Below are 16,697 nucleotides of genomic sequence, written 5' to 3' on the forward strand. Positions count from 1 at the left end.
TAAAATGTTTATATGCTTTGTCTCAACTAGTCTACATGTACTAATTTATCATAAAAACAAACTGAAAGATACACATCAAGACTCATATATAAGGATGTTTAATCTAGTGCTATTTATAGTATTGAAAAATTGAAAGTGTCTTAAATACACAAAAGGATAGTGGCTGAATTGACAAGAATGCATCAACATGATGGAACATTGTGCCGCCATTAAAAACTATTTCCCAATAATATTTAATGACAATAAAATACAATGTACTGTTAAAAAGTAGAGATATAAAATGACATATGTATGTATTATTATACATATATATAATTTTTAATATAGATAGGTCTACAATCTCTTATTCAAAGTCCTTGGGGTCAGATACATTGCAGGAATCAGAATTTTCCACCTTTTAGAAAGGTAGTATTTCATATATTATATAATACATTGCAGATGAAAGTATTAATATTCATAAAGATAGTGATAAATAGAGACTATAAATAGGCTCATATCCATTCAGGTCAGCTTTTGCCACCAAAGTGATTTTGTGGCAAAACTGTCAGCTTTCAGATTGTTTTGAATTTTGAAATGAGGGTAAGTGGTTGTGGACTGTGCATACTAAAAAGATTAGAATGAAGATCTCTATGGAAGGAAATTGGTGATTTTTATTTTCTTCTTTATAGTCTCCTATATTTTACAAAGCTTTCACCATAAGCCTATATTATTTAATTAGATCTTTTAAAGTTTTAAAAAGAAAGAGGAAAAGTGAAAGACACTCAAGTCTAATTTTGGGAAGATATAGAAAGGCAGTTGAAATCTTACTAGTGTCTCTGAAATATAACCAACCAGCCAAACAAACAAACAAAAAACCCCCCAAAACCACACACACACACAAAAAAAAAACCCAAAATCCCATACCACCAAAGAATAATCATGCTGCATTACCTGCAAAATAATTCCTACAACATCCTCTGCATCATTCCTTCTCTTGGTAGTCCCCGTCATGATGTTCTGGCACCTTTTCCCACCCCCTCTGGAAATTCAGCCTGCACTGCCACTTATCTCACTGGCCTCTGTCATTTGGGATTCTTTCTTTCCTCAAGTGCAAAACTTCCTCACGTTTCCAATGTCAATCAACCTAGTGTTTCCAGACTATTCAGAAATTTATCAAATATTTATCAACTTATGTTAAAAATGAATAAAAATTGCAGATTAATAACTTAACCTTCCACCTTAAGCAACGAGGAAAAGAAGAGCAAACCCAAAGCAATCAAAAGGAAGGAAATAATAAATATTTGAGTGGGAAAAAATGCAAGAGGGAATTAAAACACAATAGAGAGTCATCCAACCAAAAGTATCTTCTTTGAAAAGATCAACAAAATTGGCAAACTTTTGTTTTGACTGACCAAGAATAAAGGAGAGAAGACTAAGATAACTAAAATAAGGAATGAAGGAGGGGTATCAATGAAAATAATCAATAAACAATCTATAATAAGAATAGAAAAGAGTTTTATTTGAGTCAAACTGAGGACTAAAGCCAGAACAGCCTCTCAGATGACTCAGAGGACCTGCTCTGGAGAAGCATGGTTTTCAGCAGTTTTGTGTCTTGTCAGAACCAAGAACACCAAACAAGTCAGAGATACATTCCTTCAAGGTTTCAAGAAAAACAGATCAGCAAGTACGTAGTGAGTCAGTATGGCCTTGGCACCTGGGAGGGGAGTCTTATCATCAAAGGAGTACAGCATTGGCATCCCAGGAAGGGAGGCATTTATAAAATCTTTATTTTTAACATGGACATTCTTTAATTCTGGTCAATGTGTCCTTCTCCGTGATAATTAGAGCAGCTGTACAATGTATGTCTGATAGGCCACAAACAGGCTGTTTTAGTTAGCATAAATTCAAGTAAACTCATGTATAAGCCAGAATGACATTGCCATATCTCAATATGTGAAATTTTCTTTTATCAAGGGACATCTCTATTGACCTGACAAAAATAAAAAGGATCATAACGTAATACTATGAACATTTATGCAACAAATTAGATAACCTAGATGAAATGCACAAATTACTGGAAAGAGACAACTACTGAAACTGACTCAAGAAGAAATAGAAAACCTGACTACATCTATAAGAAGTAAAAAGAAAGAAAAAAGAATGAAAAGAAATGAAGACAGCCTAGGACACCTCAGGGACAACATTAAATGCAACAACATTCATAGTATAGGGGTCCCAGAAGGAGAAGAGAGAGAGAAAGGACCTGAGTAATATTTGAAGAGATTATACTCAAAAACTTCCCTAACATGGGGAAGGAAATAGCCACCCAAGTCCAGGAAGCACAGAGAGTCCCAAAAAGAAACATGCCAAGACACATGGTAATCAAATCGACAAAAATTAAAGACAAAGAAAAATTATTGAAAGCAAGAAGGGAAAAACAACAAATAACATAAAAGGGAACTCCCATAAGGTTAACAGCTGGTCTCTCAGCAGAAAATATACGAGCCAGAAGGGAGTGGCATGATATATTTAAAGTGACGGAAGGGAAGAACCTACAACCCAGATTACTCTACCCAGCAAGGATCTCATTCACATTTGACAGAGAAATCAAAACCTTTACAGACAAGCAAAAGCTAAGAGAATTCAGCACCACCAAACCAGCTCTACAACAAATGCTAAAGGAACTTCTCTAAGTGGGAAACACAAGACAAGAAAAGGACTTACAAAAACAAACCCATAACAATTAAGAAAATGGTAATAGGAACATACATATCGATAATTGCCTTAAACATGAATGGATTAAATGCTCCAACCAAAAGACACAGGCTCACTGAATGGATACAAAAACAAAACCCATATATATGCTGTCTACAAGAGACCCACTTCAGACCTAGGGACACATACAGACTGAAAGTGAGGGGATGGAAAAAGATATTCCATGCAAATGGAAATCAAAAGAAAGCTGGAGTAGCAATACTCATATCAGATAAAATAGACTTTAAAACAAAGAATGTTGCAAGAGACAAGGAGGGACACTACATAATGATCAAGGGATCAATCCAAGAAGAAGATATAACAATTATATATGCACCCAACATAGGAGCACCTCAATACATAAGGCCACTGCTAACAGCTATAAGAGAGCAAATTGACAGTAACACAATAATAGTGGGGGACTTTAACACCTCACTTACACCAATGGACAGATCATCCAAACAGAAAATTAATAAGGAAACACAAGCTTTAAATGATACAATAGACCAGATAGATTTAATTGATATTGATAGGACATTCCATCCCAAAACAGCAGATTACACTTTCATCTCAAGTGCACACAGAACATTCTCCAGGATAAATCACATCTTGGGTCACAAATCAAGCCTCAGTAAATTTAAGAAAATTGAAATCACATCAAGCATCTTTTCTGACCACAACATTATGAGATTAGAAATCGATTATAGGGAAAAAATGTAAAAAACACAAACACAAGGAGGCTATACAATATGTTATTAAATAACCAAGAGATCACTGAAGAAATCAAAGAGGAAATCAAAAATTACCTAGACACAATTGACAATGAAAACACAACGATCCAAAACCTATGGGATGCAGCAAAAGCAGTTCTAAGAGGGAAGTTTATAGCAATACAAGCCTACCTCAAGAAACAAGAAAAATGTCAAATAAACAATCTAAACTTACACCTAAAGGAAGTAGAGAAAGAAAAACAAACAAAACCAAAAGTTAGTAGAAGGAAAGAAATCAGAGCAGAAATAAATGAAATAGAAAAAAAGAAAACAATAGCAAAGATAATAAAACTAAAAGCTTGTTCTTTGAAAAGATAAACAAAATTGATAAACCATTAGCTAGACTCATCAAGAAAAAGAGGGAGAAGACTCAAATCAATAAAATTAGAAATGAAAAAGGAGAAGTTACAACAGACACCGTAGAAATACAAAGCATCCTAAACAGACTACTACAAACAAACCTATGCCAATAAAATGGACAACCTGGAAGAAATGGAAAAATTCTTAGAAAGGTACAACCTTCCAAGACTGAACGAGGAAGAAATAGAAAATATGAACAGACCAATCACAAGTAATGAAATTGAAACTGTGATTAAAAATCTTCCAGCAAACAAAAGTCCAGGACCAGATGGCTTCACAGGTGAATTCTATCAAACAGTTAGAGAAGAGCTAACACCCATCCTTCTCAAACTCTTCCAGAAAATTGCAGAGCAAGGAACATTCCCAAACTCATTCTATGAGGCCACCATCACCCTGATACCAAAACCAGACAAAGATACTACGAAAAAGGAAATTACACACCAATATCACTGATGAATATAGATGCAAAAATCCTCAACAAAATACTAGCAAGCAGAATCCAAAAACACTTTAAAAGGATCATACACCATGATCAAGTGGGATTTATCCCAGGGATGCAAGGATTCTTCAATATACACAAATCAATCAATGTGACACACCGTATTAACAAAGTGAAGAATAAAAACCATATGATCATCTCAATAGATGCAGAAAAAGCTTTCAACAAAATTCAACACCCATTTATGATAAAAACTCTCCAGAAAGTGGGCATAGAGGGAACCTACCTCAGCATAATAAAGGCCATATATGACAAACCTACAGCAAACATCATTCTCAATGGTGAAAAGCTGAAAGCATTTCCTCTAAGATCAGGAACAAGACAAGGATGTCCACTCTCGCCACTATTATTCAACATCGTTTTGGAAGTCCTAGCCATGGCAATCAGAGAAGGAAAAGAAATAAAAGGAATACAAATCGGAAAAGAGGAAGTAAAACTGTCACTGTTTGCAGATGACATGATACTATGCATAGAGAATCCTAAAGATGCCACCGGAAAACTAATAGAGCTAATTAATGAATTTGGTAAAGCTGCAGGATACAAAATTAATGCAGATATCTCTTGCATTCCTATACACTAGTGATGAAAAATCTGATAGAGAACTTAAGGAAACAACCCCATTTACAACTTCAAGAAAAAGAATCAAATACCTAGGAATAAACCTACCTAGGAGACAAAAGACCTGTATGCAGAAAACTATAAGACACTGATGAAAAAAATTAAAGATGATACAAACAGATGGAGAGATATACCATGTTCTTGGATTGGAAGAATCAACATTGTGAAAATGACTATACTACCCAAAGCAATCTACAGATTCATTGCAATCCTTATCAAACTACCAATGGCATTTTTCACAGAACTAAGACAAAGAATTTCACAATTTGTATGGAAATGCAAAAGACCCCAAATAGCCAAAGCAATCTTGAGAAATAAAAACAAAGCTGGAGGAATCAGGCTCCCTGACTTCAGACTATGCTACAAAGCTACAGTAATTAAGACAATATGGTACTGGCACAAAAACAGAAATATAGATCAATGGAACAGGATAGAAAACCCAGAGATAAACCCATGCACCTATGGTCGACTAACCTATGACAAAGGAGGCAAGGATATACAATGGAGAAAAGACAGACTCTTCAATACGTGGTGCTGGGAAAACTGGACATCTACATGTAAAAGAATTAAATTAGAACATTCCCTAACACCATACACAAAAACAAACTCAAAATGGATTAGAGACCTAAATTTAAGAGTGAAAATTAGGGCTTCCCTGGTGGCACGGTGGTTGAGAGTCCGCCTGCCGATGCAGGGGACACGGGTTCGTGCCCCGGTCTGGGAGGATCCCACATGCCACAGAGCGGCTGGGCCCATGAGCCATGGACGTTGAGCCTGCGCGTCCGGAGCCTGTGCTCCGCGGCGGGAGAGGCCACAGCGGTGAGAGGCCCACATACCGCAGAAAAAAAAAAAAAAAGTGAAAATTATAAAACGCTTAGAGGAAAACATAGAAAGAACACTCTCTGACATAAATCACAGCAAGATCTTTTTTGATCCACCTCCTAGAGTAATGGAAATAAAAACAAAAATAAACAAATGGGACCTAATGAAACTTAAAAGCTTTTACAAAACAAACGAAACTACAAACAAGACGAAAAGACAACCCTCAGAATGGGAGAAAATATTTGCAAATGAATCAATGGACAAAGTATTAATCTCAAAAATATATAAACAGCTCATGCAGCTCAATATTAAAAAAACAAACAACACAATCAAAAAATGGACAGAAGACCTAAATGGACATTTCTCCAAAGAAGACATACAGATGGCCAAGAAGCATATGAAAAGCTGCTCAACATCACTAATTATGAGAAATGCAAATCAAAACTACAATGAGGTATCACCTCACACGAGTTAGAATGGGAATCATCAGAAAATCTACAAACAACAAATGCTGGAGAGGGTGTGGAGAAAGGGAACCCTCTTGCACTGTTGGTGGGAATGTAAATTGATACAGCCACTATGGAGAACAGTATGGAGGTTCCTTAAAAAACTAAAAGTAGAATTACCATATGACCCAGCAATCCCACTACCGGGCATATACCCGGAGAAAACCATAATTCAAAAAGACATATGCACCCCAATGTTCACTGCAGGACTATTTACAATAGACAGGTCATGGAAGCAACCTAAATGCCCATCGACAGATGAATGGATAAAGAAGATGTGGTACATATATAGGATGAAATATTACTCAGCCATAAAAATGAACGAAATTGGGTCATTTGTAGAGACATAGATGGATCTAGAGACTGTCATACAGAGTCAGAAAGAGAAAAACAAATATCATATATTAATGCATATATGTGGAACCTAGAAAAATGGTACAGATGAACCGGTTTGCAGGGCAGAAATAGAGACACAGAGGTAGAGAGCAAATGTACAGACACCAAGTGGGGAAAGTGGCGCTGGGATGGTGGTGGTGGTGGTGTGATGAATTGGGAGATTGGGATTGACACATATACACTAATATGTATAAAATGGATAACTAATAAGAACCTGCTGTATAAAAAAAATGAAATAAAATTCAAAAAAAGAAAAAAAGAAGTAAAATGATTGATTTAGTAATCAAAAACTTCCCAACAAAAGAAATACCAGGACTACATGCCTTTATGGGTGAATTCTACTGAATGTTTAATGAATAACACCAATTCTTCACAAATCTTTCCAAAAAATAAAAGAGAATACTTTCCAACTCATTCTATGAGCCCATATTACTCTGATACCAATTCTAGACAAAGACATTAGAAGGAAACCAAAATCCTTTTTGAATATAGAAGCAAAAATTCTCAACAAAATCTATCAAACCAAATCCAGCACCATATAAAAAGGATTATACACCATGACCAAGGGGATTTATCCCAAGAATGCAAGGTTGGTTAAACATATGGAAATTAATCAATGTAATACACCATGTTAACAGAAGAAAGAACAAAAACCACATGGTTATCTTAATAGTTGCAGAAAAAGCATTGAAAAAATCCAACACTCTTTCATGATGAAAGTGCTTAACACATTAGGAATAAAAGGGAACTTCTTCAACCTGATGAGGGCACCTACAAAAACCCACAGCTAACATCCTACTTAATGTTGAAAGACTGAATATTTTTCCCCAAACATCAGGAGCAAGAGAAGAATGTCTACTTGTACTTCTACTCAGCACTGTATTGGAGGTTTTAGTCGGACCAGAAGAAGAAATAAATGGCATTCACACTGGAAAAGAAGAAGTAAAACCATCTCAATTTGAAGATGACATGATTTTGCATATAGAAAATCCTAAGCAGTCCACCAAAAGACTACTAGGGCTAATAAACAAGTTCAACAATATTGCAGAACACAAGATCCTATTTGAAAATCCATTGTTTTTCTACACACTAGCAAGAACAAACCAAAAATTAATATATAAACAAACCAAAAATTTATATAATTATAAATGCAATTTCATTTACAATATCATAAAAGATACTTAGGAATAAATTTAACAAAGAAGTGCAAAGCTTGTGTGTTGAAAACTACAAAACAGTTGAAAAAGAAGATATAATAATGATAATAATGATGATGATAAAAATAGAAAGACATCCCATGTTCATGGATAGAAAGACTTTATTTTTTTATTGTTATTATTATTATTTTGGCCATGCTGCCCAACTTGTGGGATTTTACTTCCCTGACCAGGGATTGAAACTGGGCCATGGCGGTGAAAGTGTTGAGTCCTAACCACTGGACTGCCAGGGAATTCCCAGAAGACTTTAAATTGATAAGATGGCGGCACTCTCCAAATTGATCTAACAGCTTTAAAGCAACTCCCATCAAAATCCCAGCTGCCTCTTTTTGGTGGAAATTGACAAGCTGATCCTAAAATTCATATGGAAATACATGGAACCCAGAATAGCCAAAACAACCTTGTAAAAGAAGAACAAAGGTGTAGGACTCATACTTCCTGATTTTTAAAACCTACTACAAAGCTACAGTAATCAGACAGAATGGTACTGACATAAGGATAAACATATATATCAATGGAATAGAATTGGGGGTCCAGAAATAACCCTCATTTATGGTCAGCTGTTTCTCAACAAGGGTGCCAGACCATTGGAGAAAGGACAGCCTCTTCAACAAACCATGCTGGAAAAACTAATTTCTATCAATACTTTCAAAAGAATAAAGTTTGACCTTTATTTCACACCATATACAAAAATTAACTCAAAATTATCAGAGACATAAATATAGAGCTAAAACTATCAAACTCTTAGAAGAAAATGTAGTAATAAATCTTTGTGACTGGATTAGGCAGTAATTTTCTAGATATGACACTTAAAACATGGGAAACAAAAGAGAAAACAGATAAATCGGACTTAAACAAAATTGAAAACTTTTGTACTTCAATGAATACCATCAAGAACGTGAAAAAGACAACCTATTAATACAATATGAGAGAAAATATTTGCAAATAATATATCTGATAAGGATCTGGTATACAGAATGTAAAAAGAACTTCTTACAATGCAAAAATAAAGAGTCAAATAACCCGGTTAAAAAATGAGCCATTGATTCGAATAGACATTTCTCCAAAGAAGATATACATATGGCCAATAAGCACATGAAAAGTTACTCAACACCATTAATCATTAGGGAAATGGATATCCAAACTACAGTGAGATACCACTTCATTTCAAGATGACTATAATCAAAAAGATGGACAATAGCAAGTGTTGACAAGGATGCAGAAAAATTAGAACTTTTATACATTGCTGATGGAACTGTAAAGTGGTGCAGCTGCTTTGGAAAACAGCCTGGCAGTTCCTCAAAAAGTTAAGCATAGAATTGCAGTAAGACCCAACAATTCTACTCCTAAGTCTATATCTAAGAGAATTGACAACATGTCCACACAAAGGCTTATACATGAATGTTCATAGCAACATTATTCATACTAGCCAAAAAGTGGAAACAACCCAAATGTCCACCAGCTGATGAATGTATAAACAAAATATAGTACATCTGTATAATGGACTACTACTCAGCCATAAAGAGGAATGAAGTTGTGATGCATGCTACAATATGGATGAACCTTGAAAATATTATGCTAAATAAAAGAAGACAGACACAAAAGGTCACATATAATTCCATTTATATGAAATGTCTAGAATAGAGATAGAAAGTAGATTAGTGGTTGCTAGAGTGGGAGAGGGTGATGGGGACTGCTAATGGATGTGGAGTTCCTTTTTGGTTTGATGAAAATGATCTGAAATTGGACAGTAGTAATGGTTCCATAACTCTATGAATATACTAAAAAAACATTGAATTGTAGACTTTAAAGGGGTAAGTTTTATAATATGTGAATTATATCTGTTTTTAAAGTTTGAGAAGATATTTATTGAGTATCTATTGAGTGCTACACACTGTCTGGGTGCTGGATAAGCCACCGTGGTATAAGTCCCTTGTGGAGCTGATGTTCTAGTGTCGGGGGAAAACAGACAGTAATTAATTAACAAGTGAGTATATAATATGCTAAAAAGTATGTAATATGCTAAGAAAATTAGGGTAAGGGGCAGAATGACAGGGATAGGTATGCTGTACTAGATCAGATGGTCAGGGAAGGCCTTGTTGAGAAGGTGAGGAAGGCCTTGTTGAGAAGGTGAGGAAGACCTGAGATGTAAGGAATTAGTGGAGCGTTCGAGGAGACACATTTCAGACAGAGGGAACAGAGGTGAGGCTGGAGAGTGCCTGGGGAGGAGGGAGGAGGCCAGTGTGGCTGGAGAAGAGTGAATGAATGGTGGTGAGATCCTAAAAAGTGTGTGTGTGTGTGTGTGTGTAGAGCGCGGCAGCAGTGGGAGCCAATTGTGTAGGGTCTTAGAGGTAAGAATTTGAATTGGATTCTGGATTTTGTGCAGAATGAAATGAGAAGCCATCGGATGTTTCTGAGCAGAGGATGGACGTAATCTGATTTAGGATTTGACAGAATTCCTGTCTGCCATGGGAAGAATAACTAGTAGAGAAAAAGAGTGGGAGAGAGGTAACCAGTTAGTAGGCTACTGCAAGAATACAGGCAAGAGGTGATGGACCGGGGAATAAAAGTGTAGATGTCCAGAAGTGGTCAGATTCTGGGTTTGTTTTGAAGGAATGCCTCTAAGTCTCCTCTTGACCACTTACCCAGGTCAAGATAAGAAACTCAGGCCACCTGAACAAAAACCAGTTCTTCCTTTTAAAAGGTGTATTTCAGAAGAGTTGGAAGGACAGGGGAGATAGATTGTGGCTCATGCTCACATGTTAATACTTTTTGTCCCTATCAAACTTTCCTCCATTGACCTACCTAACATTTGTGGGTTCTTCTGAAACAAGAGGGGCTCTATCTCTTTGTACAATTTGGAGGCTCCTCCCTTTCAAGTTCCACCTCTCCTTCCTTCTCCTATTATAGGGTGTGTGGATTCTTCTCAGATGCCCTGGGAGCAATGCCTGGTTCCCCTTGAGCAGAAGACATTCATGAGGGCTTTGGTGGGAAAATCCAGCTTTGTTCAGTGACCTTTGGACAACTGCAGTTCCCAGTTTTTCAAGCAGTGCTCTGCCATCCTCTCTCAGGCACCCACTGCAGAGTTTCACCCTGTGACCCTGAGTCCACAAATAATCCTAATGCTGCACCCTACAAACCCTCACAGAATCTCTGGCCATTAACCCCATGGTGCTATATTTTAAATGGTGTGCCCTGGCAACTTATTCTCTGGTTCCTGACATACTTCTAACTCCACCCCGTGAATTTCTCTCATCCTCTGTACCTTCTAAAGTTTCCAAATCAGCCTCATTGTTTGCCCAGCTACAGCAGCCCTTTTTTTCTGAGGATTCAGGCTCCTCCAGTAGAGTAGGGCAAAAGCATACACTGCTTCACAATGTCTCCATTGACCTCATTTCCCTGTGCCTCTAGAGATCTAGAGATCATGCCTCTAAAATTCAAGAAGACCTGGGTCCACAAAGACTTGCTTAAAAGTTAATTTCCATTTCCAGTTTCACAAGCATAATTTAGAGACTTCTGCAATTTAGTGAATTCATGTGACAGGCACAAGTGTGGTTCTCTGCCTGGAACATCAAATTCACTAATAAGCCTATATAGCGTATATTCTGCTGAATTATAATCACACCTCTAATCTTGGAGTGGTCTCCACTTTTTCTTCATGCTCAGTTACAAGATGGTGATTTAATCCTGAGGAGCAGTTATCGCTGAATATAGCCCTCATGGGGCTGAGCTGCCACAAGTTCCATCTTGGAAAATGGACAAATATGCAAACAAAACCCAAACAGACAGACAAAACACTGCAAACTTGACATTGTAAAAGAATAAAAAGCCAACTAAATCTTTACTGAAGCATCTGATAAAACACCAAAAAAATATTCTGATGAAAACACAAAACAAGGAACTCTACTCAGTGCTCTGTGGTGACCTAAATGGGAAGGAAATCTAAAAAGGAGTGGGTATATGTATATGTATAACTGATTCACTTTGCTGTACAGTAGAAGCCAATACAACATTGTAAAGCAATTATACTCCAATATAATTTAATTTAAAAAGTTAGCAAAACTCAAAAATCCTCTTTCCCACTTAATGCCTATGATAGCATTATAGCTGCCTCTCCCCCATCAATCTATCTCCTCGTTATCTCCAAAGACCCCAGAACTCTCTAAAAGACCTGCCTTGTGCCTTTTGTCTCTCTTTCCTTGTCCTTCCCATTCCAGTTTCTGCTCCACTCATTTCTCTCATCAACACAACTGAAAGCCAGACTTGTTTGAATAACAAAGTCTCCTTAGAAGCCACGGAGGAGGGAGGCTATGACCATTCAGAAATTAATTTTTTGTCCCAATCCTGTTATAAAATTTATGTTTTATCATAGTGATCCTTCTGTGTTACAGAATGCAGAACTATCTCAATGGGGCAAGGACAAGAAGTACATGCTCGAAAGCTGATTCAGATGTCAATGCAGCAGGTATGTAGCAATGGACAACTACTCTTCATGCAACATTCTTGATATTATTCCTCTGGCCATCTGGTCTACTTAGGACCAACACAGTGATGGGTAAAGCGTTCTACCTGTGATGCTCAATCATTATTTTTCATTTTTATTTATGTATATAGAGTCAACCTTTGATTTCCTACAAATTTTAAACCTCCAGCTAGTTTGCTCCTGACATCCCCACAAAATACTTGTTCCATTTTCTATAGTATACGCTCCATTTTATTTTCACTAAATATTTTTTGATAATTTGGCAGCCACACTTTCTGGTTCCTAAAGGATGCAGCTCTAGCAGTCTTGGAATGTCATGTTCAATATTAATAGATAGTGCTTAAGAAGTGACAGATTGAGACAGTCAAATTTCAATTTTCAGTTAAAGTGAGACTTTCATTTTTCATTAATGGATAGTTTCAGGCAAATAAGAAATATTTGAGGGTGTTATGTTTAAATATTGATAATGGTTTTTGTTGAAAACTGCAAGCTGGATGGAATGTTGAGAACTATTTTTCATCACACCTAATAAATACACAGGTCATTAATTTTCTAGAAATGGTTGGTAGATAGCAATTTCAGCAGCAATAAGAAATTGCACCATTTATAAAAATAAAAGAAGATCTCGGTTTATTTTTAAGCTTTTGATCTCATAACGTCTGTAGCAACTGTGGTGCAGCTTTTCCCTGGGAATTAATGACTGGAGAGGGTTAATGGGCTAAAACTCTGCTTGGTTCATCAAAGTTTCAGGCTAGTCATTAATTCTCAACTGTGCCGAGCCTTAATCTTTACCACTTAATTAAATTCAATAATATATTGTATTTAATTTATATATATCTAAGAAATTATATATATAATTATTTTTACTCAGATCAAATAATTCACTGTATTTAGTGATTTGACAGTTTGACTTTGGGACTTAAATAATTTCTTTAGTTTCCATGAGTGAGAAACTTCTAAATTTGGTACAGCATTCACATTAACTTTCTTTGGAATATTAGCTTTTATAACTTCCATGTTCTGTGTCTCAAGGTAGGATAAATATTGATAATAATGGCATTATCAAACAAACAAACAAACAACAACAATAACCCATGAATAGGTACAGCCACACCGCCACTTGAAAGATTTAGGATAAAGCTGACACTGTGGAATGCAGAGCAGGGAATCAGAGAGTAACTGGATCCACGATGACACAAACCAACCATGAAGTCCATCTTGGTCTAGACACCCCAGTTGTCTAGACCAACAAGTCCCCTTTGCTGCTTAAGCCAGTCTGTTTTCTCTTGCAGTAGAAGGCATATATACAGGCCTTACCATATATACACTAAGCTCAATGATTTGTAGCTGTATTTATCTGATCTCATTATATAAGTATATCAAGATATTGTCTGGCTACTAAGTTGTGTTCTTATAGAACTGTGACGGTCATGTGACTTACATTGTTAAAGAAGGTTTTATCAAGTATTTAGATAGTGCTTAGAAAGTTTTGTGGTTTCAGGAATATCTGGGAGGAGTGATGGTAAAGAATAAGGTTTAATATTATGGTAGCAAATGTCACCAAATGTACTTTATTGCCTCTGGTGAAATAAAATTTGTATTTTAAGTCAGGAGAAGAAAACTTAAGCATAAAATTCTCTCTCTCTGCTCATTTGGGCCTCCTCCCTCCCCTTTTAGTGTACAATGTGCATCTGCATCACTCATTAACCAGACCTCCTCAAAGGTGGGAATGCCTGCTCGAATGCAAAGATCAATTTTTTTTCCCTTTCTTCTGACGCTAGCCAGGTAACTTCTTAAAAGATTAGCATGCTTTTCCAACTCTGCAGGGAGTCATGGTGACTTGTTGCGGGCTTTGTATGTGTACCTGGACTGTGTATCTTTGGTGAACCTCACGTGAAATGTCAGCATGTCATTTCGATGTATGATCCTTTGTCTCGAAAATGTATATGACTCTGCCTTTGACTTCTAACAGGCAAGACAGTTCTCAGAGCTTCTGTCTCCCAGGCTATAATCCTCAGTTTGGCTCAAATAAAATTCTCTCTTTTCTTCCTAACTTGATTGTTCATTAATTTTCGTCAACACCTCCAACTTTCATGAGGTAATGTGTATCTCTCTTTGTGGCAGTGGACGACTTGGTTTTGGGGTGAGTCCCTTCTGATTTACCTTAGGCAGGACAATTTAAGTTACAAATTCCAAAATACCCATTCCCACCATTAGATGGTGCACACACTGTACTTAAGTCTGACTTCAAATTTTAACTTTTGTTCCCTTCTAAACCAGAGGTGGCAGGATACAATCATTTTGAACCCACTTGATTCCAAGTAACCAGCTTTACAACTAACAGAAAAAAGAAGATTGTATTGACATATAACACTTTCATTAAAATATATGTGCTCAAAACAGAGTATTCTTATGCCCTGAGTAAAAGTTTCAAAAAATTTGCTTGTATGTTTTGTTTTATTAAAGTCATAGCAAAAAAGTTATAAGGAATTAATATGAAATCATTTTTGAATACAGGGTGGCTGGGTATTACTGCAGAATTGTCACCTTTGCCTAGAATTCATGGAAGAATTGCTAGAGACATTAACTACCACTGATGCCAGCGATGATACTTTCCGAGTGTGGATAACTACCGAGCCCCATGATCGGTTTCCCATTACATTGCTTCAGGTTTGTTACTGTGAGATAAGTGTCCTTTCCTTGAGAGTTATACAAATAAAGATGGCACAACTGTGATTATGGGAAGATGGCACACCTAACAGGGCTTTCTGGTCCAGTAGAGGCTGCGTTGCAAAACCTTATGCCATTATCGTCAAAATCTTGACTATAATTATCAAGATTATATGGTAAAGATTCCCACAGAAGAGTTATAAGACTCAGTATTAATTTATTGGGTTTTAGCTCTGATCAATGTAAGTAGCTTACACGGTGCCCATTTATGTACCATAAGATATTGTTGGCTGATGTGTTGTAATTTCTATTTTATTCTTCACAGTAATTTATAGAAACAAAACTACTATTTGCTTTTTACGACAGACTTCTCTCAAATTCACTAATGAGCCACCCCAAGGCGTTCGCGCAGGTTTGAAAAGAACATTTGCTGGAATTAATCAAGACCTTCTGGATATCAGTAATTTACCCATGTGGAAGCCAATGCTTTACACTGTAGCATTTTTACACTCCACTGTGCAGGTAACTTCTGAGAGCAGTTTGCACATTTAGAGTATGCTAATGATGTTACATTTGCCTCTCTGCTGCACTGTCTGCTCTCCTCACCTTGCTTTCTTTTTCCTTCATGGCACTTTTCCCCACCTGGCACAGGACATGCATATTTGTTTATGTATTTATGTGTCCTCCTGCCCCTACCCCCCCACCTTGGCCCCTAGAGTATAAGATTCTCCAGGGCAATGACTTTGTTCTTTTGTAACTGCTGGGTCTCCCCCTGTGGCAGCAGCAGCTGGGGCATTGCCAGAGCTCAATAAATATTTGTGGGATGAACAAACGGATTACTGTGATAGGAGCTTGGTCTTGAAAGTGCCTGTGCTGGCCAGGAATGTTATGTACACCATCTCATGTAATACTAACAGTCACCTTTCAAGGTAGGATTTATCACCATCTTACAAGTGAGGAAATTGAGACTCAGAGAGGTTAAGTTCCTTCCTAAACAATAGATCTAGGAGTCAAGCCCCATGCTGTCTACCCTGGATACAATTATGTTTCAACCCTCCTCCCACCGGTGACAGAAGTGGTGGTGTTGGGAAGAGGAGTCACAGGGGTCACCTGTCTTCTTCACGTTGTTTGCTCTTTGCTTTTACTGTGTACTTATATAGTCATTTAATAATTTTATGGCTGCCCAGCAACATCTCTATGGGATTATTTTCATTTTGTTATTGCTTTGTTCTCTATTTGAATTTTGCATTTTGTTCTGTATTTGAAAGCTGTATAATTTTAATGTACTTGATTCACTCCTTGATTTCACAGAGAGATAAAGGGACTCCTTTAACTCTTTCCTACATTCCTTCTCTCCCTGAGGTGGGAGTGAAGAAAAAATGAATCAACTGGCTTAAACCAGGAGTCATGGCTCAGCTGTGCACAGCGGCCGGCAGAGCTTGGCCTCATCTCTACCAACCCTGCCCAAAGGTGGAGGGAAATTTCGTGCCCACCCCAGAAAATACTGGGCGTGTTTACCCGTAGGTTCCTTGTCCCCACCACTTTACCAGGTTTCATGCTACCCAACAGAGAGGGCTGTTTAGAGGGGACAGCTGGTGTTTATCTGTCCCCCAACTCTGAGAG

The 16,697-nt window shown here is 37.1% G+C and overlaps 1 protein-coding gene across 1 annotated transcript in view; it reads left to right on the forward strand.

Annotated features, from left to right (window-relative positions):
* The window catches only part of DNAH8 (dynein axonemal heavy chain 8), a gene marked incomplete at both ends in the record, with an annotated part of 333,524 nt that overhangs the window by 262,042 nt on the left and 54,785 nt on the right, over positions 1-16,697 (forward strand). The window contains 3 exons of the mRNA XM_079713152.1: positions 12,313-12,386; positions 14,922-15,074; positions 15,441-15,596. Of these exons, the coding sequence (XP_079569278.1) occupies positions 12,313-12,386; positions 14,922-15,074; positions 15,441-15,596 (383 nt within the window). The remainder of the gene's footprint in view (positions 1-12,312; positions 12,387-14,921; positions 15,075-15,440; positions 15,597-16,697) is intronic.

The sequence above is a fragment of the Hyperoodon ampullatus genome (genome assembly GCF_949752795.1).
Source record: "Hyperoodon ampullatus genome assembly, chromosome: 10".
Lineage (NCBI taxonomy): Eukaryota > Metazoa > Chordata > Mammalia > Artiodactyla > Ziphiidae > Hyperoodon > Hyperoodon ampullatus.